At 43.0% G+C, this 25,904-nt stretch overlaps 1 protein-coding gene across 2 annotated transcripts; it reads left to right on the top strand.

The window, feature by feature from the left end:
* The first annotated feature begins 363 nt into the window (after positions 1-363).
* On the top strand, positions 364-25,064 carry LOC117144860 (homeotic protein Sex combs reduced). Of its 2 annotated transcripts, none has more exons than XM_033310263.1 (3): positions 364-776; positions 8,194-9,173; positions 24,732-25,064. In XM_033310263.1, the coding sequence occupies exons 2-3, from the start codon at positions 8,228-8,230 to the stop codon at positions 25,037-25,039; spliced, it is 1,254 nt and encodes a 417-aa protein (XP_033166154.1). In that variant the 5' UTR covers positions 364-776; positions 8,194-8,227; the 3' UTR covers positions 25,040-25,064. The 2 variants fall into 2 exon arrangements, with proteins under 2 accessions (XP_033166154.1, XP_033166155.1); XM_033310264.1 differs by lacking the exon at positions 364-776 and adding an exon at positions 1,928-2,509.
* Positions 25,065-25,904: the final 840 nt, after the last annotated feature.

The following is a 25,904-nucleotide window of genomic DNA, read 5'->3' as shown; positions in this document are numbered from 1 at the left end:
CTAATCTGGAGCGTGAACCGGGGGCAGATGTGTCCTGGAGTGGCTGCCAACTACCTGTTTTTTCTCGCTTTTCTCGTATTTCTCGCTTTTCACGGGAGCGCGCTTTTCCCCAAATCGAGGGAAAAGCTGGAGCGCCATAGGCCGGTTGCCGTGGCACCCTCGTCGCATAAATCAAGGCTGGGGGCGGAGTCTGCCGTGGGAGCAAGTGGGACAGCACGATTTTCGAAAATGCGCACTGTCCGTCCTCTCTCTCGCACTCGCTGGCCGGGTCCTCAAATGATTTACAGTGTTCGAAACGCACACAAAGGCAACGCACTAGAGGGTCGTTTTGTCGGTTTTTATGGCTCAAACGTGAATCGAACGTGGCGCACTTCAGTCGCCAAGCAGCGCGCTCGGTCTTCTGCAAACATAAAAAGATACAGATACACGTTCTCGTGTTCGTACGCGTAGCAATCCGCGAAGTTTCCGCTCGAAAGCCAGTCTTGCGATTCCATGGAAAGCTCTTTGGCGACGGCAAGGTGCCATGGTCTCCCCATAGCGGATACTCTACCGATAAACTCCTTTACATAGGAGCGGAATTACCTACCCACTTGAAATAATTTCTCAAAGTGCTCATTATCGCAAAGAACTAGGATATCAAAGTGCAGTGCTAAAGGCAAATACAATTAATACGAAAATAAAAAATATACAGTGAAGTGCTGGCTAAGAAAACTTATTGAATTTCAACGACTTGTTCGTAGCTTCTGATTGGATTTCCCCAAATCGTTCACATAAAGGTAAGAAAATAGCAAACGTAGAAAAACTAAGCTCTGGATGTAAGAAGAAAATTAAAGAAAGTTTTGCCCTTAAAGGCTTAAATGACACCATCGATATAACATTAAATGGTACTCCAAATGGTTCCTTTTAACCTTTATAAACTTCTTTTCCAGATAATGATTTTTATTTATTGAAACTCAAATCATTCCGAACTAAAACCGCACTGTTATATGTTTTTTAGAAGAATGATGATTTTAGAGTCACATTAACATGCGTTTCAGTTGTCTTCATTTAAACTTCATTTTCATAATTCAAACATATATTTTACCCCAAAAAAATAGAAAACATGACAAGGGGTCAATTATAATAAAATCAATATAGATTATATATTTATACATTTTATATATATATTTTTGTTCAACAAGTTCAGAAAGAAATCGTATCATTTTACATCTTTCCAATACCTCAAAATGTTGTATAAACTAACTGCACATTTAACTAAAATATATGGACAACATTTTAAATATATGTATATTGAATCTTCAGAGACTGTTTTTACTTTTGCGAAGGGCCAAAATGAGTCCTCTTGATTTTATCCCAACTAGCCCAAAAGTACGGAGTTCGAATGTTTATGATTTGGTCCACCGAAATCGATCTCACACGGACAGTGTCGGTGAGAACAATAAGACTTTAGTCGCAGTTCGAAACATGATTTTCGAACTCCCAAATAACGATCTCTCTCAATAAGAACTTGTTCGAAACACGCGAGAGCGGTGTTTTTCGAACTGCCGCTCTTTCGAACTCACACACACACCGATTTGTCGTATTCGTATCCGTGAGATACAATTTGTGGGAACGAATTTCTGGTTTGGCGGTTGATTCGAAACGTTCTTCGCGTCCGCAAAGGTAGTTTCAGCACATGCCTAAGAGCGAGCGAGACGGCGGAGCGGCGCAATGCCCGTTGTCTCTCTCGCACACTTTTCGAATAATGAACGCTGCACTTGGACGACGATATGGAGCTGTATAGCCATATAGCCCTACTTGCTCGTACTCGCAGATACAATTGGACGGGGGAAATGGAGCAGTGTGAGTGAGCCAGAGCGCTGGCGTATCTGTGTTTTTTATTGATGCTCAGAAATTTGAATTATGCCCGAGCAGTCAAAGTGAGACATTGGCGCTTCGAGCACGTATCCGCGGATACACCGGAATAACAAAAAAAAACACAAATAAAAAAAGCTCAAACAGCTCAAACAATCCAACACTCAGCTGTTCCGCGTGTAAAGACCCTCGAATACTGTTCGATTTTAGCGAAAGATGGATGGACTGCAAAGTGCTTGCATCGATGCTGGCGCTGATGGACAGTCATAAATTCGGCGTGAAATTCGCGCAGATACTTAGATACTCGGCCATAGCGCAAATACTTATCGTGATCTGTGACAAATTGCTCGTGTGCGTGTGTGTTTGTGATACCAAAAGCCGTCCAAATCCGTCGCTTAGCCCTTTGCGGCCAATTACCCATTAGAACCATCCAAAACATTCGTCTGCAGGTAGAACGCAAAAGTCTAGCCAGTTTGCCCTCAGGATGCCATCGGATTAATTTCCCAGATATCCGGATGGTTGTGACAATTTTACCTTTGTAATTGTGCACTTTGATTTCCGTACTCAGCATAAGTGAAAATCGTAGTTCAGTGCAGTGAAAATCAGAATACAAACTCACTTCAACGGAGGTGAACGCCGTCGGCTAACTAAAATTGTGAGTAAACGAGTTTAACGGCTGAAGATATTTTAAGCACTTTCGAGCAGGTGAAAACAGTCATGGAAAGGATATTTATACGTTGTCAGTTTTTGTTTTGTATTTTTGGTGTTTTTTTTTTTATGTGTTAAAAACTTGTGTAGAAATATTTGGTTTAAAGCGAATTTTTATTATATTTTTTCTTAACATTTTGATACTATTTTATTTATGAAATAATAAAATTATTATTATTATTATTAAATTATTATTAACAACAAAAAAGTGTTTTGTTCGTATGTACATATTTTTTGAAGTAAAAATATTTTTACCACCTTAGATTTTATTTTTAAGCATGGTTATAATGATTGTCTTCGAATTTCATTGTAATTAGATTTTTTTATTGAAGCAAGAATACTAACAATAGCTCGTTTTCAAAATAAGAAAATACAAATTTTCAAATTGCTTTTATACCTCAATTAAATATTCTTAAAAGCAATCAATTCTTTAAAAAATCAATGAAATATATTTTCATACTTAGTAACCGAACCCCGAAACTACATTTTATATATTTCCCTATATCTGGGCTTTGTTTCTGTATTCTGTTGAAGCAATTTTTCATAAGGTTGCGTGTGCGGTATCAACGCAAGGAATTTTCACTTCATTAAAGCGAAATGCAGCCGCTTTTGAAATAATTAAGAGGCACAAAGGCGAAATGTCACAGCGAATGAAAAATGCCTAACAAGCGCCGCATATAGAAGGTTAATCCAGACACATAGCGTTATATACCGAGCCCAAGTAGGGATAGGGATGAAGAAATGCCCACGATATAGGCTTGGCTACTATCCAGGGAACTCGAACTCATGCTGGCCAAGACGCCATGGGGCGAACCTGAAATTATGTAAAATAAAAGAAGACGCACTGGGCTGGAACTTCATGGGACTTTGCCAATGACCGAGTAAAGACGATGCTCCTGGGCAGTATTCCGCATCCCGGCATGGCATCCCACATGTGCTCTAGTCGTAAGTGGATGAAATTCCACTTGATGTAGGTCACTTTCATTCGCCCATCTCGCCGAGGGTGGGCCAAGATCAAAGAGAGCTGGCTGCATCGATTGCATAATGTGGGCACAACACTGAGACAGTTGCAGGCCCAGTAACAATTCCACTCCGAATTGCAGTCTATACGGCTAATTGAAGGGAAGAGGCCAGTCCAAAGTTCTACGAGTGTCTTCAGCAGCGCTGTAATTTATTTGGCCTGCGCCTGGCGGAGACATTCATCATGGCCTAACCCCGGCTCTTCCTGACGCCCCCCTCAAATATTTCAACTATACTCGTTCATATTTATAAATCAAAATCGCAAGCACGCAAGCTGAAAATTTGTGCTATAGTCGTTGATCTATTGGCCGCAAAAATGGCAGGCTAGAGTAACAAAATGAAAAGACACAAAACCTCCAGACAAATAATAAATACAAAAGAGGTTGGAACAGCATATATTTAATGCCGATTGTTTAAACTTGAAATGAATGTATTGAACCAAACTATTTTACTTCTCATGAATGCAGCGAACAAATACAACTAATACTTGTTATAATAAATCTTAAAGCCCCGCCTCTACCTAAATATATGCTAATAGATGTCCGACAGAACTGCTTTCCAAAAATATGACTACAAATTAAGTTGGCCAAGGATTACCCATAAACAGTGGCAAGACCATGATACATTACACAGTTGAAATGTCCTTGACCAGAAACAGGACTACTGTAAGGATAATTCAGACTCGACCATTGCGCAAAAGATCATAAATTATCGCAGTGGAGAGGCGAGGAGATGACAAGCTGAACCACAAATGGCCGCTTGCAGCGAGGATCGCCATCGATGATTGGTTTTGAGTTGGGAAAACAATTGGAGAACTCATAAAAATTATGAGAGCCATGACAAACAAACAAACAAACCACAAACAGCAACTGTGACGAGGGTTGCCACGGCAGAAGAAGATGCATGTTTGGGGAGTGAGAATAAAGACACAAAAAGATGAAGAGGAATAATATTTATGACTATTTTTATGAGGTGCTTACAAATTTTTATGACTTTTTAATGGGTCCGCACACAGTGTCTGACCCTCTCGCTTCCTCGTGAGCCACCGCATGGGTAGCGTGAGCGGGACAACAAGTGTTGCCAATGAGTGTGACTGCGCGTGCGCAAATACCTTTTATTTATCTTTTTTGTTGTTCTTTTTTTAAGAGTTGAACTCGTGCGTACCGCAGATTGAGGTTCTAGAGCGGCGTGTTTACATGCACACAAGCTACGCCCCTGTTGACAACAAATGCTAAAAATTATGATTTATGGCCAGGGCTCGTTTGGGTAGAAAATCCGTAATGGTGACGACAAACAGCTCGGTGACATTCGTAGGAGAAATAACTGCTTTGGGCGCTTTGTTCGCCCCATAATTAAGATGGTGGCCTCAGGGCCGGTGACGTAGATGATGACGATGACGGAGTGCTAAGGAATGAATGACGGTTCCACGATAGTTGGTTAGGAGAGTCTTTAGGCCAAAACGGATTTGGATACGCTTGAAACTAGATGATGTGAGTAGAACTTGTAAGAGTGGCTAAGCATCTGGATAAAGTACAAAAGATTGTTTAGTTGCACTCAATACTCAATACAATCGGAAAGTTTTAATAACGAAATTATTAGTAATAAACAATTGTGCACTATACTTTACATGCTTCTCATTTTAAATGCTCCTAAGTTGCCTTTTTTTATTTTTCACTTCTGGCATTACTCAAATGAAAATCCTTTTTATAATAAGCTCATATGCTAATCCCAACGACATCTATTGATTATTCAAAAGTTAATCATCTTAATTGGGCAGATGCTCAGCGGCTTGCTCACAAAAAGTTCGAATAGAAGAGTCGAACATACCGTCAATGTCTTGAATGAGGGCCGGGAAAGAAAACCCTTTTCAGCTGTCGCCCGGAAATATTCCCCCAATTGATTTATGGCATCGGCAGACGCATGTGCAACTCAATTGCTGTTTATTTACTCTCACTCTGGCTGACTCCTACCCTCCTCTGTAGTTCAGATAGGGTCTGATCCTACCTGTGGCAATGTGAGATGAAAACGCTGAGGACGGGAAAAGGAAATTCGTTCTGCGGTTTAAGTATCGGGGCAAAAGAGAAATTTCACTCCCATTTGGAGGCATATTAAAAGTGTTTATCTATATAACAAAGGAGGAACAAAAGAAAACTCTGTTGCCCGAGTCCAAAATGTCGCTGAGTTCGATCCCGAAAGAATTGCCATAATTTATGGGTTTCTTATGAGCTCGACCGACGATCGCCAATCTAAGACAACGTCTGTCCCTCCCGCTCTTTCTCTTCTCCTCTCCTCTTCTCTTCACCGTCTCTTTCGTTGCCCGCAAAATTCGCCTGCGTTTTTTATTATTCATGGATTTAATTAACACCAATTGAACCGCTTGTCGCCTCAGCGCCGTTTTAAACTATTTGGAAAACAATTTTCGAACTCGTTTAATTTATGGCTTCTGCGTGTCTTCCCCTCTCACAGTTTTTGGATTTTTTAATTTGCTCAAAATTGAACAGTAAATCGGAGATGGCTCTAGTTATGTTTTCAAAAATGCATCTGGAGAGAAAGTCAATAAATTTGACTATAGCAAGAATGGTATGAAATGAATAGGTAATACTCTAGCACGTTCCTCTGGTAAATTTGTTTACTTATAATTAATAAATTTGTATTAAACTATGACATCGTTAGTGAAATGAAATAAATATTTGATGAAAACTTTGAAAATTCATGTAAGATCGAAAACTTTTGCTGCTCTCAGTACGTTTGCCATCCAATCAATTGCCACCAAATCGATTCGACCCCAGGTTGTTCAAATATCTGCCTGTCAAAGGTTCAAAGTCAGCCAAGACGCTGATCCTATAATTTCGCTGATTTCGGCCTTGTTCGGCTTAAACACGGGCGCTTGTCTACAACTATAATTCTCATATTGCCAGGTCGAAATGGTTTTCTCCAAAGCACCGTTACCGGGGCCTTAAAGCCTATAATCGCTGGAGATCGAACCAAGCCGTGAGGAGGGGGCAGAGACCTGAGGGCAAGTTTACAATATTTCCTTAATTTTTATTTTTTGTTGTGTTTTCCCCGAGAACCCTGCTCATCAAATAAATCTCTGTCCAAAGTTGAGCATTCGCTCCTTGGGTTCTCGGCCAGTTTCGAATGGCGTACGGCGTTTTAATTTAAGCCCAAGTTGAGAGCTCCTTTCATTTGGCCAACATGCTAAAGGGTTAAATTGCCCACTGAATCAAAATTATTGGTTTCAAGCCTCTAAAAAGGGCAGGGAAGTGAGGGGCTTGCATTTGCTGCATTGTTTTTAGCCAATGTTCTCCGTTCTCTGCTGTTTTTGCTTATTTCAATACCCTTTAAGGTGGGTATTATCTACTCACATATACAGATAATTACAAGAGTTTTCCGACTCTCAATACAATTTTCTCAGCCATTCTCAGCCAAGTTTATCTTCAAGTTCCACATATATTGGGTAAATGTAATATTTGGATCGGATCGAAAGGGTATTTTGTAATATATTGAAGCGTATTTTAAATTCGGCTCTTAAACGTAATTTTGCCATCTTCGTTTTTAGTTTTGGGCATGTTCATGTGCAGCGGCCTCGCTTGGCCTCTTTTGCCTTATTGCCTTTTTGCACTTTTTCGGCTCTGGGGCGATTCGAGAGCTCCTTTCCTTCAGCTCCTTTGGAAGCGGAGGGTCAATGCTTTTGTTTGCTATCTGCGCAGCGGAGAATACGAGTTTTCCGCCATTGAACAAACATGCCCAAGACCAAAGCAAAACTGCAATATCTGCGATGGTTGCACCGAGAGGACTGGGTCTGGCCAGCAAGTGCAGCCGCAAGAAGTTTCCGCCAAGTGTGTCCAGAAGAGTGGGCGGTCCCTCGGCATTCTTCGGCCAACAGCTCCAGTACGCCACTTCGGCGGCTGAAATTGCATGCTTAGGCAGCCCCAGCTCTCTCCACCAGCGGAAAATAAGCTCAAAAAAAAAAAACCGACTCTTTACCGTTCTCAAAGAAATAATAATAATAACCAAGTAAAAGGCAAGTGAAATTATCAGCGGTTAAGGAAACACTTTGAGGGAGTAACCAATCAAGAGGCCTGAGTGGGAAAGAGGATTTTGGGTTAAGTTTCTTTAAAATCTTGAAAAAAGCTTGCTTAGCTCGTTTGTTCAACAGGTATTACTATTCTGTTGCTCAAAATCTTAAAGAAGTTTCATTATATTTTATAAGAAAATTCTGTTAAAAATGGATCATGCAAATAAATATACATGCGAATTTATAACCTCGGGGCTCGTATAGCGATCCCTTTCAAATAAGTTGGAGCCAGGAACTGGCTTCCACTCGGGGTATCTTTACTTAAATGGAAATGCTTAATCCCCCGCAGCTTTTCCAATACAATGTTGCCAATCGCAAAGTGAGATCTCAACGCAAAAGTGAACTGCAAGAAAAATGTATTTGTATTTTCTGAGTCTCTTATCAACTTCTGATCAGTTTATTCAATTTGATGTACGCTACAAAAATATGGCAAAGGTATATTAGCCATCAAAAAGTGTACAATTGCATTATAATTTGTGTTAAGAATTTAAAAAATGCTGGCTCTATTTAATACCCCATCCTCTCATTTCCAGACTCCAATCCACGACTACGACCCCTGGCTTCAGAATGGATCCCGACTGCTTTGCGATGTCCTCGTATCAGTTCGTCAACTCGCTGGCCTCCTGTTATCCGCAGCAGATGAATCCGCAGCAGAATCACCCGGGAGCGGGCAATTCGAGCACGGGTGGTAGCGGAGGAGGGGCGGGCGGTAGCGGGGGCGTGGTGCCCAGCGGCGGGGCGAACGGTGGTCAGGGCAGTGCGGGGGCGGCCACTCCGGGTGCGAACGATTACTTCCCAGCCGCGGCGGCCTATACGCCTAACCTATACCCAAACACTCCGCAGGCCCACTACGCCAATCAGGCGGCATACGGCGGACAGGGAAACCCGGATATGGTGGACTACACCCAGCTGCAGCCGCAGCGACTGCTCCTACAGCAGCAGCAGCAACAGCAGCAGCAGCAACATGCCCATGCAGCGGCAGCAGTTGCTGCCCAGCAGCAGCAGCAACTCGCCCAGCAGCAACACCCGCAACAGCAGCAACAGCAGCAGCAGGCGAACATCAGTTGCAAGTACGCCAACGATCCAGTGACGCCGGGCGGAAGTGGGGGCGGGGGTGTTTCCGGTAGCAACAACAACAACAATAGCGCCAACAGCAACAACAACAACAGCCAGTCTCTAGCCAGTCCACAGGATCTGTCCACCAGGGACATATCGCCCAAGCTGTCGCCCAGCTCAGTGGTGGAGAGTGTGGCCCGATCGCTGAACAAGGGCGTCCTGGGCGGAAGCTTGGCGGCCGCCGCTGCCGCCGCCGGTTTGAACAACAACCACAGCGGATCGGGAGTGTCCGGAGGTCCTGGGAACGTCAATGTTCCCATGCACAGTCCTGGGGGCGGGGAATCGGACTCCGAGAGCGATAGCGGCAATGAGGCGGGCAGTAGCCAGAACAGCGGCAACGGAAAGAAGAACCCGCCGCAGATATATCCGTGGATGAAGCGAGTGCATCTCGGAACGAGTGAGTACTATTTAAATTACGTTAATAAGTGGCAAAACAATTCCTTATCTGAAAATCTTAGAATATGTTCATGTAGATGAGATCCGTAATTCCTAAGTAAAATGTTTTTTTATGTACTTATCACTTTACTGACGGCAACTTAATATCGAATTAGTTAGAAATGAGCTCTATAAATCAACATCCATCCACCGATAGCTTACCTCAATCGGTGCGTCATTGAGTGCTCATTACCACTTCTGCGAGACACTTGCCTCACTCACTGGGACTAGGTGTTGCAACTGCCAACCAGCAATCTTCATTGGGCAGAAAATCTTGCCTAGTGCTTAGCACCAAATTGTCTGGCAAACTGTGCCCGCGGTGAATCTTGTCAAAATACATAAACAATAACAACATTTCCCTCGCACTTACGCTCTCCGGATTTTCTCCAGATCGAAGGGGGGTGGGGAACGAAGGAACGCTGCGTGAAAACTCGACCGCGAAAATCGTAGCTCGTGAAAATTGTAAACAAACGTGAAGCGATCCGATCCCGCAGCTAAGGCCGGCCGACTCCCACAATAACTCATAATACCGCCGTAGATACAAATACAGATGCCGATACAGATACGGATATATATATAGGTATCAGGGCAGACAGATACTGCGGCTTGATATAAATCTCAGCACCTCGCTCGGTTTATATTTAAATTTAACAGAACAAATTTCCACCCGAAACTTGTTGGGCTGGAAAATTGTGAACGAAAAATTGTTCGGTGATTTTTCATCATGTCTCTGGCGCGCACACAGATTTTTCTTTCTGCCATCCCCGCCTCCGTCGGATTCCCCCATATTTCCACCTTTTCTGACCCATCGACAGGGCAACTCACGAAGTTGTTTTGGGGATCCAAAGTATAATCAAATTATTGAGAAAATTCTTTAAATTCGCCGTTGGTTGGGGGAGATTAATTGGATTGCAAATAGTTTGACATTTGCATGGATCTGACTGGCTGCAATCTTACCTGCAGCTCGTTTATTATTTTAGTTAAAAAATAATTAAATATTTCTGTTCGGGTATAAATCATTACAATCAGGTTGTGGGAAATATTTTGGCGAGTCTCGGCGGGTGTCCCATAAATCAAATAGCGCACTCATTAGCTCATCGAATGACACGTGAATTTATTCTATAATCGAATTAAATATAGGGGATTTCTCCCGCTGAAAGGGTTAATTGCTAATTGCTGGCCAGTATTTTGCATTTCCATATATGTATGCTTATTCAACCAGCTCTTGACAACCCGAAATCACAACATGTCAGCCAATTAAAGAGTCGCTGAAGTGCTGCCACATGTACTGCATATTTATAGATAGTCGCAACGCCAACAAGTCAACAGATACAGATTCATATTGACTAACAACTTGGCTGATTTTCCATTCCGATTCGCGGGAAAACTCGTTCTCCATTCGGCTCCAATCAATGGGGCACATTGTTATTATTTATGTATCTGTTACTCATGGCAGCCGGGCAATAACAACAAGAACGGCGCGCATTTGTTATGCAAATTGCAGCAAGTGGAAGCGTGGAAGGAATTGATTGCAGCGGGGTGCAGTAATGAAGAGCATGAACTTCAAGAGACATGAATGAAGTAGGCTCAGTTGCAGATACATTTGCAGATCATATGTATGGCAGAAGCACTCAGAGATCTGAACGCAGGAAATCGTGTATTTCTGCCGGGGGAGAGCTCGTGTATCTGGGCATCTCCGTCTGGCTCTGCCATTTTCCCTGAGTTTTCATGCATCGCCGAGATTTAATTACTTTCTTAATCATATTCGGTTGAGGGCAATGTGAAAGGCAGCCATCTATACAACTATGTGCAGCTATATCTTTTAATATATAATTATATCTCCTGGAAACAGAAACAACTGTAATTGATCTTTGAGTCTATTATGTTAAAGATACATTGAAGCCGTGCAATTAAGTGTAAATATATCGTCGGATTTAATTTTAATTCTACTTGTTTCTCTATGGAATATAGAACTATGTGCAGTTATACCTTTCGGTAACCCTGCACTTAATTGCCCTCTTCTTTAGGAACACAAAAGTCAACAGCCTGGTGGACAATTAGGCTAGGCTCTTTTATCGTCCCAGAGCACAACTTAATTTTCGACAGCAAATGTCTTTATTAGAATTTATTGCAGGGTGTGTTGGCATGTGCAGGATGTTCTATAATTGCCGCCGAACTAAAAATCCCTATTAAAAAACGCTGTTGCAGGTGCCAAGCAGCGCAAATGCCAATAATAAAGGGCAATCTTGAGGGTAGCATCTAAAAAACAGGCGCTGATTAAAGTCCAGTGAATATAACAGCAGCAGCAGCAGCAGCAAAGGCAACAACCAACATCATGTTAACAATTATGCAAATTTCGAGTGCATGTTGCTCTTGTGGGGAGAAGGGGCCGAGGCCCAGGGGGAGTGGCAGGGGCCCGGCTGATTGCATATAATCACGTCAAGTTGTTACTGTGGCAACCATTTTATAATGCAAAGAAAAAACGCCAGTTCAGACGCCATCTTCAGAGCGAGGAGATCGAGGCGAGGCTGTCTGAATTCTGCGAAACACTTTTCGCAACTATACTTTTTAAGAGCTCCTGGCATCAAGTATCTGCCAATAAGCAGAAGAAGCTGCATGTTTGGTTAATATCGCATGCAGCCTTGTGAAGTCGTTTGGCATTCATTTGGGAAATTCATTCCCTAATTGACAAGACCAAAGCTGGCAGACCTCCAAGCAGATCATCAAAAGATGTCAGCCAGCGGATACCTGCCGCACATTTAGATTCAGATACAGATTCAACGATACTCATGCTGCCTGCCGAAATGTCAAAAGCTTTTTTATCCGCCGCTCCCACTTTCCATATGCATATTGACAATTTGTTGACATTTCTATCTGAACTTTTTTTATTCAAGCAGGCCGCTCCCCAATTAGTGGGCTGCTTTATATTTATACAATCTGCCAGGCTATACATTTAAATTATTCCCCCCATAGTGGCCCCAGCAGAGCCTTAAGTTGGCGGCTAATTGCACATAAAAATATATTCAGGCTTGCATGCAAGTTTTTCTTTAGAAATTTCCATAAATTGCACACAATTCGTGTAATTACCGAATATCGTGTCAATAATGGTAACCAAACAGTAGAATGAAAACAGAAGCTGTACCAAAAATGGAGAGTCCAGAAAAATAAATATAATGCGCTGGAAAACGCAACGCTAAAAGTCTATTTTATAAATCTAAATTGCAAATATCTGTAGTTCTATTTCGCTTGCCGATCGTGCCGTTCATCCCGAAGGCTTTGGCCACTCGATGCCGCAGATGCCAGGATGCTGCACAAAATTAATAGTTTGCAAACGAGTTGAATGCCAGATACAAGATACACGACGGTCGCTGCCAGGCAGCAGAATGCATCAGCCTCTCAGACTGCAAATACACTGATCCAAAAAACCAAATTGAAGCTTAATCCAGATTCAAGACTGGTTTCGTTGAGGAAATGGAGCTTCGACATTAGAAATATCCTTCCATTCTAGAGATGGAAACAAGTTAGATATTCTTAATTCAATTTAGTTTGTTTAGGGGGCAGTCCGAAATTCTGAATTTGTTAGGTATCTTTTAAGATGCCTGTACATAATTATGCTTTATAGTTACAGCTTATAACAGAGCTCCATGATCTGCCTTCATCCTGTGCGAAATTAATTGAAAGCAATGAAATTAAAGCTAATTCGCATAGCAAAGATCTGCATCACATAAAGTGATTGTTTTAAAAAGTTCTTGAATGGGGACTGCGTTTTTCTCTGTATGGGAACTGGGGTTGAGTTCCCGATCTCGGAAATGGTCTGGGGTGTCGCTGTCTGCTGGTGGACCTGCTGTTGCAGATCCAGCTCCTGCCGCCATGCTGCTTTTGCGCCTGCCAGTCGGAATCCGGAGATGGAGAAGCTGAAGCTGCAGATGCAGAGCCAGAGCCAGCGCCCGGCACTCGCTGCTCAATTACATTTTCATTAACTTGGGACACGACTTTTCAAATAGCTACGTTTAATCATAATGATTGTTATTACTTTTATTTCGGTGCTCTGCGCGCTGCGTTCTAAGGTCCACGAAAATGAAAATGATTTTTATAATGCCCACCGCGCGAGGTGAATGCAAAATGCCAGACATCGGCGCAAGGTGCTGAAAGTGCAGTAGAACATAAATTTATTTCGCCGCTCCTCCGGCTCCCAGATGACGATGATGGCTCTTGCCCAAGCCAAAGCCCATTATTAGCCAACTCTGCGTTATTCTGGGCCGCTATTAGGAGCCTGAAAACAGAAGTGCCTGTCGAATTGTTTCGCACCAAGCGTCACATTTTGGCACACGAAATACAGAGTGTATTTCGCTGGCGATTGTTCTTAATGAATTCGGTGCCCAATTCAGTTTTCGGGGGATGCTGCTAAGCGAACTCATCACTCTGCTTGAATTGAAATTCATTCGGCTTTAAGTTGGCCAGATACGGGCACTGACAGAGAAGAAAAGCCGCACAACACAGGGCTACATAAAAATTGTAATAACATTGATTAAGATTACCTCGCCGGAAGAGATCATTTCTGTAGAGAAAATGTTTTATTTGAATTTAAAAAATTTGATTTTATTTGTGTAAGCAATGCTAAAAAATATTCATTTTACTGTAGTGGTTAATAGAATGTCAACCAAATGATCTTTTTTAAAATATTCAAATTATAATAAAATAAAAATATTGTATATATATTTGTTATTAAAGATTGTGTATAGTTAATGAATATGTAGTACAGTGTGATTAAAATGAGCTGCTCATTAGCGACTAGATTCAGCTAGATATCCCCCACATTTTTTAATTTGTTTGTAGGTCAACTCTAGTGCAGTTCTATATATACATACCTAGTTCGTTCCCGAAGGCATTGTCTGCCTTAAAAATATCACTCATCGGATGGCTCAAATCAGTCTGTGAAGAAAACGCTTTTAAAGCGTCTTCAACTCGACACACACAAAAAAAAGATGAATGATGGCCCGAAGAGCTTGTTGTTTATGAAACTTAGTTGTCCATTGATGCCTTCAAGTGGCAGTCGGCCACATTTTGGCCAAAGTTAATAAAAGCGCATAGAAAGGGGAGAGGGTCTAGAATTCGAGGGAGACAGTAACAATGGGGGCCACTCGCCGCAACAAAGACGGCAATATTTAAGGAGCCAACAATGGCGCCACTAATGACTGATGATGTGCCAGCGCTGATAGATACAGATACATCTGTGGATGCAGCTCGGGAACATACAAACACATATAGATACGGCTTTTACAGAACCATTTTACTTTGATAAGACATTCTAATGGACTTGCACAGCATCCGAAAACTGTTTACTCTTACTTCATTGTTTAGAGAACCACTGGATCGGTCAGTGCATATATCCATATCTGCCAGATACTCGATTGCCGGCTGGGTAGGGGGAATCTTAAATTGCGAATCAAGCAAAGTAATTGCGATTTGAATGGTGAAAAAGTGCGAGCCATAAATTCAACGGAGTGTCACGGCAGCGCTGCAATGCGAATTTATCAAATTCAGTCGCAAATTGGCGCACATCTGCAGATGGCCACGGATTCCCGGATCCCCATCTCTCCAGTATCCACTTCTCACCCAGTTACCGTTTTCCCCTTTTTCTTGGCCTTCTTTGCCGAGATACGCATAGAATATTAATCTCTTTGCGCATTAACTTAAATGAAATGACGCAATGGCGATAAGCGAACCGGACACAGTGGGTCGCAGCGGGAAATTCAGTGATCAAATCTGGGAAATCCCACAAAATCAAGTTAATTTCCTATCTCACTTATCCTGTGATTTCCGAAATTAGGCAACGGTATTTATCTTAATTTGCAGACTTGTTAATAATATTGTTTGACATATTAGATAATTGATCAATTTAAATTTGTAAATTTGAGCAGATAAACGAAGTTTAGATAACATAATATATATTGCGGTGCTCGAATAAACTATTTCAAGTAATTTTATATTTATTAAAACTTTTCAGAACGTTTAAGGCACCTTCTTATTTATTTTTTTAACGCTTTAAGTTATCCACATCGCAACTCAGATGCCCACTGTCCCAAAGCTTAACCAGGAACTGGTACAGTGGGACCTGGTCTCGAGCGCAGACCATTGCTGGGCAGCAAGCAAAACCAAAGTTAAACGAAAACCATCGCAAATCGCATACAATCCGAGATGAAATTGTGAATTATTAATGCAGGCGGCAAAACTATTTGGCTGAGTAGACAAACCCACAAGTGAGCCGGGTTTTTGGATCCCCTCCCCGGATTTTGCCGACTGCGGCCTGAGCAGCGTGTGCTGCCACCTCCTCCATTGAAAATTGAGTTACACGCGTGGTACGGGTGTGTGCGAATGTATCTGGCAGATACATATGTATCTGCTGTCTGCGGCTACGTGCCCCACGAACTGGCTTACATTTCGCAGATTAAAACCGGGCTGCCCGTTGTGTGCCACCTGAAGCCAATTCGATTTAAATGTCTGGCACTTCCACTTGGCTTTTCCTGGCCATATTTCGTACCAGGCATTGAATTGGGGCTTTCTTCCTGTGCATGGCATACTAAAATCGCCGGGGTTCAAGGGTCAGCTCCACGGCTTTACCGCGCCTGTGTGTGTGTGTGTGTTGTCTCCCTTTCGCAGTGACAGCTCGAATGCAATGGCAACAATTGCAATTTGTTGGCAACGTTCTGCCCTGAGGCCCAGGACCACTTCAGCTTGGGCTGGCTTTACTTTCAATACGCTCAAGGTTGCACCGAAAAAAAGAAACTAAAGTTTTTATAAATTTAATTATTAAATTATACGTATGTTTATGCGTATGTTTACAAAATTTATTTAGATCAAAAAGAAAATGAAAAAGTGGCACAAACACACCTGCTTTTTTATGCGATGCTGCCTTCCTTATAGAGTCAAAGTGAACCAACTCGTGAGATATTTCTTCTTGTGCAGTAACAGATACAGATACATTTGCTGCACTTCGCGCTTCATTAAAAGGCGGGCGGCGACTCCCAGCTCCCAGGCCCTTTGGAGCTCCTTCTCCAGCTCCATTTTCAGTTGCCCACTGACGACAGCAAATTTGCACTTTGCTCGAACGGGCAAAAAAGAAGGGTGAGCCGTCGGGGGGAAGGAGTCGAAATTAAAAGATTTTTAAAGACACCTTTGTAGCAAGTTTTGAAAACTTGTTCCGCGCCCAGACTTCACCATCTTCATCTTCATCACCGCAGCCTCGGCTTCAGCCTCCGCCGCTGACTCGTTTCCTCGGGTTTTAATTTTGTTTCTTTTTCACTTTTGTATGCTTTTTTCGTGTTCACATCTTCTCTGACATGTTTGCTGGGCAGCCATGTTGAATACTTTTGTTTTCTAAAAACGAAGCTTGCAAATACATCACTTTTTCCGACAAGTTAGGTTTCAAGATAATTTGGCAGCGCCTGCTGTGTATCTTGTATTTCCATTTAATTAACTAAGCGGCAATTTTTAGACGTGGGCTTGGAACTTATTTATACAAGAACCGGTAGAAAGAATCAATATATACAAATATATGAATTTAATGAATGGCAGAAATCAAGAGACGCTTGACGAAAAAACACCACACAATCTACAGCTCTATTAACAGAAATTCGAATACAACTTTCCGCTTGATTAATGGATCTAAGTAGATCGGCTAATGCCTTGTGTAGTATACTCAATCTCAGCCAATTGACCTGGGCCACCTTTAATGCCTCAATTTCAAATCTGTTTGCTTAGGTTTGCTGTTATGCAACCCAGAGCCAATCAGATAGCTGGATTTAAATGCATCATTAAAACCACATTAACTAGCAAATTAAGTAGTAGTGGAGAATCCGGGGGGCAATACCTCAAACTCGAATGCAAATTGTTTGCCATCCATCTGACGAATCGCAAATGAATTGCCCTGCCTGTGGGGCTCAAGAAATATGGAAGATAATTGAACCTAACGCCATTGACAGTAGCTTTTAGCCCGCTCCCGCCGCACTTTGCATTAATAAAGAATTCATCACAATTACAACAATTGCCACAGGATGCAATTTACAAAGGAAATTATTAATGGAAAGTCAATGAGTGCGACGCGAGTAAATCAAAATCGCGGAGCAAAAAATTCTTCAACGTGCCCGTGATTGATTACAGATCTCCGGTCGGATGTCTGGGGGCCTGGACCTGGACCAGAACCAGAACCAGACCTAAAAGCAGGACCTGTGGTCATCAGCGCCAGTCAAAGACCCCGAGCAGTTAATCATGGGGCTGCGGGAAAATGAAAATGAGCGAGAACTCCAGAAGCCAGACGACGACAATGCCGCATTTTGTAGCGCGTTCATTCAACTGCAGACGACAGGACACTCATTAAAAATGGGTGCACCGCTACCGAGCGCAGGGTATCTCGATCCAGAGGGGTATCTCGGTTGACGCGGTCTTTTCACGGGGGGAGAGCACTCGAAAACACAGAACAGGTTTTCCGCGCAGCTCGGCTAATTTATGTGCGCATGCGCGACGCTCGCTCCCTACTCGGGAGCCCCATAATTAACTGAGGTAGTCATTTTGGATTCGAACACGAACACACTCCCCATCTCGGATGTGTATGGTGTGTGTATGGTGGTCAGCATCTCCTTCTGCCGGGAGAGAACTCTTTAAATCAGAGATAAACGATAATTATCTGAGCGAAAATGCGCGCATAAATAATTTGCAAGAAGTCACATTAAAATTGTATCTAAAAGATACGCCAGGCCTGATAACCACGCCGCTTGGTGGTTCCTCGTTGAGTTTTATGTGGCTCTCGGTCCATTTGCCTGCTCGGACCCTGGGAGCCTGCGCCGCGCCATTAAAAATTAAAAGCTCATTAATTATGCAGATAATTCATTTATTATATTTTCAACACAATACAAGCTACAAGCGGCATAATTTGTTACCCAGCTCATTATGCCAGCGCAGGATTGAGGAATGGTCTTCGGCGGGGCTGGCAACTGTCTCGAATTGAAAACAATTATGGAAAGCTCTCCAAGGGTTGATTGTCTATTGCCGGGGATATACATAACAGCTCAAGGGGCGGGGACAGGTGAAGGGGGTTGGTCGGGGCGTCACGTGTCTCCCGGGGGCGTTTGCTTGGCTTAATCCCCGAAAAGCACTTAAGTCCTGAGTGTCCAATCAACAGGTTGATTTCGATGGTAAGCTTAATTGGCTTTTGATTCGCTGGAGGGAGGTACTTCGAGTTCAAGACAGAATGGGATTAATTATGCAGTTAAAAGTTTGACAGCGCTACGCCGCTACATTTTAAACTTTTAATTTTAAACAAATATTGAACCCTTACACTTAGTACTTAGTAAGTAACTACTTGAAAATCAACTAATTACGTGAATTAAATAAAACAAAACACAAAAATTCGAACATCCTTTAAATTTATGAAGCAAGTCATCGTTTAATTTTCTCTTATATAAAAGCCAATTTCATTTGTTGTTCTTCCAGTTTTATATTGCATAATTTGTAAAAAGATTACCCTAATATAAATATAGTTTTAAGGCTTTTAAGGCTTATTCTTATATTATATTTTTTATGGCCTTGAAATATCGAAGAAGTCTATGCCACCGAAAACCATATGCTTCACTATCTGGACAAAGCTCTCCCCATTCCCTCGGTATACCTCCAAGGTTCGGATCGTTCAATTTGCCAACGAACCGCATCAGCTGTTGGCCAAAAAGTCGAGAACTAGAGCCTGTGGCACATGATGTCATTTCAGTTGAATGGCTTTGAGTAAGTGGAGAAAACGGCGAAAAAGAGCTGGAAATGAAATGCTGGGCATTGTGGCGGCTGTCGGGCTGACGAAACTGAATGTGTTCGTGTTGACAACAAACACGGAATATAAATTGAAAAATGCTTTAAAGCGAAATAATCAATTTACGTCTTGACATAATTTCCATTTTTCACGAAACCAAGCCAAAAGCAGCCACGCGAATGCCCAAAAGCATGGGGGCGGGTTGGGTGGTAAGTGGGAGGGCGCAGGGCAAGGCCACGCACAATTCGCACCACAAAACAAGAAACAATAAACCAAAAAACAATACAAAAAGTTCCCCCCAGGGTCACCAGAAATTGGCTGCATCCCATTTCCTGGAGTGTTTTTAATATTCTTGCCATTTCTCTGACCGCCATCCTGCGACTGCAGCGCTTCCTTTATTTGAATTGTGATTAATGATCAAGCTGGGCTGCTATTCTGCTGTTCTGCTCCTTTTTGCTTGGGAATTCCCACACTATCCATCCCTCATTCCCAGCCAGGTTGTGACAAATATATCCAGACAGAGGCAGACAGTAGTTCTGACTACGATTTAATAGTGCTTTAATGGTCTGTGGACATCGATGGACCCCGAAACACCTGTTGTCCAGCACGTGCTGAATGCCACAAAGTGGGTGGAGTTAGCGGTGGAGGGGGGTAACACTTTCATTATCACAAATGTCACATCATTTGTCGCCTGCCCCCAAAAATAACACACACAAAATGACTCAAGCCTCCGGGCAGCATCATTTATCACCTAAGGAATGCAACGCGCAGCGCAAGATACAGCCTGCCGAATAGAGGGCCAGATACATGCTCAGATAGCCCGGCGACCGCATACTTGATTAATTTTCTTTTTCCGAAAGAAATTAACCCGAGCACTGCACATGTCCCTTCGCGACCCCGCGGCGGCCCCTTTGACTCCTCCATCTGCCTTCTATATCCCTCCGATCGGGTCGGCCGCAGGGTCCAAGATTTATCTCTTCCAGCAGACCTCAAGCGTGGCACCTCCGGCTCTGCGTCTGATTTATTTCTGGAACTGTTCGAGTTCGAAACATATTTTTGAGGCAATTTCAACTTTCAGGGAGCCGCAAAATAGCTCGGAATTCTTTGTCAATTCGAGCGATCTTGGCCGAGATCACTTGTTGTCTTTAATTAGTTCAATTTGTGACAGAATTCTTCTCTGACTCGCTCGCCTCTTATGAGTAATGACCCGCGGCTGGAATTGTGACATTGATAATGGTTTTCGGTTAAACGACTCATTAGCCAGGGGTTCCTGAGTAGCCAACGATGATCGGAAGTGCGTTGATTTATGAACCTGTCGCTTGGACACCAACCTGACTCAACCGATCTGCACAGGGAGTGAACTTGTGTGTTTTTGTAAATACTTTTAGTATATGTTTCTTATCAAGAAATTCGTACTGCCAGTCAATTCATAAATAGGGGGACTCGCGATAATACTGCCATGTTTAAAGTTTACAATTCGCTGTAAAAAGTACAACAAGTTCAAAGTTGTTTTTGCATGATAAGATCAAAACTGAGGCCGCCAGATGATCATGCTCCCGCCGCTCCCCTCGCATCCAAGCACTACCATTCCGTCGGATCCCAGGTGCTGGGATCTTGGAGTGCCGCACACGTTGCTGACTACGATGACGATGTTGAAGCGAAGTGTTTTTTTTTTCGACTGACCAGACGCCGGAGCGTTGACAAATGACCAGTACAAGTGTTTGTGACAAGCCGCAAGTATGTTTTTGTCGTATTTTTTTAATTCTATTTGCGCCACGGATAGCAGAAAACAATTAAACTTCGGCTCGAAAGGCCCTGGTGTCTGACCTACGCCAAAGGTTTTCAGCTTAACTTTGAACCTGGCAGAGACGAGCCGTATGCTAATCCCGTGTCAATCACAGAACTATCGGGGAGTATGCAAAGATACACTGGCGAAACATCGAAGGAACATCCCGAACATCCCGGCCAGACAATGGCAATTTGAATTGCAGAATCGATCCCGATGACACTGCGATCGACAGAGCTCTGGCCGATCGTCACTTAATAAATTCTGAAACAGATTTTGCATGCAGGCCCAAATGGGATGCACCAAAAATTTCAAATTTCCAACTGATATGTTAAGCGGCTGTCAGCCGAAGTTCTCTTAGCCAAGTACACTTGACGTCATCTTACGCGAAATGCAAATGAAGTGACCAACAACGCAGGGATCTTCCAGTCAATACGAAGTGTTGATACTCTGTAAAGCAACGCGTACAAATATGAAACTATGCGTTCATGGTAAAAATTCTATTAAAATAAACGATCCGCAGATACCATTTTACTTATTTTAGATTTCATAGGCTCAACTCCGTTCAACTTTGCATATAACGTCCCTACCCAGAAATAGGGTATTAGTACAAAGGCAACGCCACAAATTCACACACAAGCCGATTCTTCATTCTTGGGGCGATCTGTTTGGGAAATATGTGCACATATATGTTTGTACATGCAAAATCCAATATGTCTATATAGTATTTCACAAATGCCCAGACACAGACAAAGATACAGCGCGAGTCTGAGGCGCTGGCATCCCGATCCGAATCCGAATCCATACCATCCCATCCCATTGAGGTGGCAGGGAAATGGGAACAAACTTGTAAAACGCTTCGAATGTTCGCTCATTGGCGCTGTCAAGAGATCTGGCCCCCTTGGATGCTCCCCCTGCAAGTGATATAAGCACCAGTGATATGACATGCCAGGTGCCGTTGGATCCGAATGCGATGGGGCTGCTTTCGGATGATGCTCTGCCCTGTCAACTCGTTGGGGGCTTTCGCCTTAGATATTGCGCCTGGCCATGACGACAGCGATGCGCTACTTACTCGCATGTAGTTAACCAAAAAATAAAGAAAAACATATACAGAGGTGGTCAAAAGTATTTACACAACGAGCTTTTTTTTCAATTGTCAACTAATTGAAAAAAAAGCTCGTTGTGTAAATACTTTTGACCACCTCTGTATACACATACGTAGTCCGAAGAACACGAGAGAAGGGCCAACAGAGATCGCAGTGTTGACATTCGGCTGGGACTTAACGGGTTGCGGATGTGTGCTGATCTTTAGTCGGAAATCAACAAAATCTGAGTGGGAATTAGTGGCTGATGATGCCTGTGATGGTGATCTTCTATGGAAGGAGGATGATTTGGCATGATGGGGTTAATTTAGATATAATGAGCAAAGGCAATTTTGCTAAAGAAATCTTAACGGTTCCTTGGAAAATACTCTCGTAAAAGATTATAATTTTCAAGAACTATTTTAACATGCACAAATAATAATTATGCATATTATATTCCCTTCAGATGTATGTTTTTATTTAATAGCTATAAAGTTAGGATTTGCAAGTATCCTAAAAGTATCTAAATATATTGTAACATGCCAATTTGCGAGGTACTTTCATAAGACTTTGGGCGACCAAAAGTCTTGAAGATAGCGGCACGCATCCGAAAGATACATTTCGCCATGCTGATACTTTCCCCTCCATTCAGCCTTTGAGTGGTGTAAACAAATTGCTACATATGACAGAAGCATTTGACAATTGTAAATGGTTGGCGGCAGTGCAAGTGTTCAGCTTGTCTTTTGTAGTCTCCCTGCCAGGCAGACTAAAGAAAAAAGATTAAAAAAGAAAGGATGTCGGCGACCCTTGTGGAGAACTATGGCCACAGGATATATTGATTTGGCAGGACGCGTGGGCAAGGTCAGGATTCTTGCTTATCAAATAGTAAAGGGCACTCAAAAACGTCTGCACATCATGCATCAGTCGGAAGTCTGCCAAGTTTTGGGAAAAGTTTGCACCAAAATACAGAAGACGAAGTCCTCTAATGGTAAAGTAGAAATATTACTTGCGGTATCAATTTTGATGGCCTGACTGACAGTTGCAGCATATCGAAATGGGTCAAGACTAGTGCAATTCAATTTGTGGCCACGGACACAACAGTTGACCAAGTAGAAAGAGTCCCTCTCTATTGCCGGCTGATCCGGATGACTGATGGAGCCGATGCCGGTTGTCTGGTTACTGTCTGCTCGCTGTTTACTTGGTCATTAGTTTAAGCCCGTTCAGGATGGCAGCCAGCTGGGGAAGTGCAGGAGCTTTGATGTTGGCGCTATCCCTGCGCTTTGGCCACACTCGCCACACCTAAACTCGCTTTAATTAAATGAGCGGTAATTAATTTCAACTTTAATCAGAAATTCCATTTAGATTTTGGCCGCTGATTGATGTGGCCCGACATCTTCCGCCAACGTCACATCGTAGACCACTAAACTGTGACAGCGGCAACAACGGGGGAAAACTTTTGGAAGTGTGTGGGCGGTTTTCTTTTTTGCGTGTGTGTGTTTTAGTTTTGTTTTTGTTAAATCGGCAACAGTTTGTATCTTTAAGTAGGCAACATGAATGATAAACTTACGTACAACATCAGTTTTATAGGAGACTAAGCTCTACGAAAGAGAATTGCACGATGGGTCTTTTGAATATCAGTTGCACAAATATAGAAATATACTACATAGAGTCAATGAGAGTCAAAACCATTGACTTGAACTCTGATTAAGAATAAACAGCCTGTCCTAAGCCAAACTGCCTTTCATTTAGCAAGTATTCCGTGACCCATATAAACTATGAACCAAGCGAGACAACAATACCCCAAAATCAAAGAGGGACGCACCAGCAGCAAGTCAGCGGTTGCCGTCTATCACATTGACTGACTGCCACACATTTTGCAGATATAAATACTAGAGATACAGATACAGTGTCTATGGCAGAACTGCCGCCGTCTCAGCTCAACTCTTTATTGGAAATCCAAAACAAAGCGGGCGGGCCAATTGAGTTGGCCGTAATAACACGCCACGGTAAATGGCTTTTAAAAGTCTACTTTGCCACAGCACGCCCCCTCATTACGAACGACGCGCTTCGAACGCCCTCGTGCGGTGGTTCCCTCGAATAAAAAAGGAAAACCCGATACAGATGACAGAATAGTTTTCGGGGGCGACTTGCAAAGAACGGTAAATTGTCATTATCTACCGACGATTGCAGATACAAGGATACAAGTTTTCAGCAAGCGACAAACATCTGTCCGGGGTGAGATACCTTCGCTGAACTCCTCGGGCCAAACACAATTCCAGGCATGAACTTTTTCGGGTGCCACCAAATGGCAGTTTGGCACGTCATATTTATGAAAATGAAATGCGCAACGTTGCAGAAAATCACAATATAAATGAGAAAATTAACTGCCTCGAAGCGGTGAGAAACATAGGGGGATTGGGGATATGATGGTGGTGTCCACTTGAACGTTTGACGATTGCCTAGAAACGCCTTGAAATAGTTTACTGCAGAATCAAATGACTTTCGGGTATTCGCAGGTACATAAAAAAGTTTGGAAGGAGTATTTCAACGAAAAGTTTATTCAAAATTAGTTTATTTAATATATATTTATTTAATTCAATTGATTTCAGTTTATATATCATGTTTGAATTTCCTGTTAATCAATAGGTATTCCGATATAAGCCAAGTACTGTTGAAAAGAAAACGACTTAAGAGACCCAAATACTTTATTGAAGCGTTTACTACGTTATTCAGAAACTTTCTTTCTAATTGTTTCTTTTATATAATCAATGTATTGTTTTGCTTTAATATTTAATAAGCACCTCCATTCTTGTATTCCAACTGCAACTTACAAAACTATTCCGGTTTTTCTTCCAGGTACTGTGAATGCCAATGGCGAGACGAAACGACAACGGACCTCATACACCCGCTACCAGACGCTGGAGCTGGAGAAGGAGTTCCACTTCAACCGCTACCTGACCCGCCGCCGCAGGATCGAGATCGCGCATGCCCTGTGTCTCACGGAGCGGCAGATCAAGATCTGGTTCCAGAACCGGCGCATGAAGTGGAAGAAGGAGCACAAGATGGCCTCGATGAACATCGTACCCTACCACATGGGTCCATATGGCCACCCGTACCACCAGTTCGATATCCATCCGTCGCAGTTCGCGCACCTGAGCGCATAGGACGCGTGGCACTTTTCGGGTACTGGTTAGAGACTCAATCAGTTGTATCAGGAACCATATCAGACGGCGGCGGCGGCCTCGGCGGCCAGTGGTTATCAGTCGCAGGACGGCGGTCCAATTGGTGGCGGCTCGGTGGGAGTGGGTGGTGGTGCGGGAGGGCCGGGCACGCTGGCCAACGGTGGCAGCAATGGCAGCGGTCCCAACTCTCTCTTCGCCTCCGCCGCCTCCAGCTCCCAGGCTCCCGACTGCATAAAGTATCCGCAGGAGTTCTGATCTCAGGTTATCATCAGGCAGCAGCATCAGCAGCAGCAGGATAACTCCATGGATCGGAATCAGGAGCGGGACCTCAAACAGCTTTTGGAAACGGACTGTGAGCCCGATCCAGAGATGCAACTGGAGTTCAAGGCGGACATTGTCGAATGCAACTTGTTCTGCTGCTGAGCTTTGTCCGCCTGCCACGCCCCTGCCGCCTCTTGCCTGCCGCCTACCGCCCATCGCCTACCGCCTGTCGCCGCCCGTCGATCAACCAACATCCAGTGATGTTTCTTGTTTGCAACTGATTCGTGTTAAGCTAAGAAACGAGCCATATCCGCATGGTTCGTTTGGGTTTATGATACTGGAGATGGAACCACGAGCAATCGACGTCACTCTTTAAGAAATTAATCATCAACCTTTTACTAGTATTTGTGATACGCTGAGTCTAACATATCAAGATCATATTATTCACGTCGATTTGAATCAATGACATGAGTATGTGATGTTAGTTTGCTGTTGAATGATATGCATATGATTGATATTACTTGTATATGTCCAAGTAAAGTGTTATCCCTCACTCACTTTCTACACCTTTCTATGCGAGTGCTCG

The sequence above is a fragment of the Drosophila mauritiana genome, chromosome 3R, assembly GCF_004382145.1.
Source record: "Drosophila mauritiana strain mau12 chromosome 3R, ASM438214v1, whole genome shotgun sequence".
In the NCBI taxonomy this organism is placed as follows: Eukaryota; Metazoa; Arthropoda; class Insecta; order Diptera; family Drosophilidae; genus Drosophila; species Drosophila mauritiana.
This window is presented reverse-complemented; position numbering and strand designations above follow the sequence as displayed.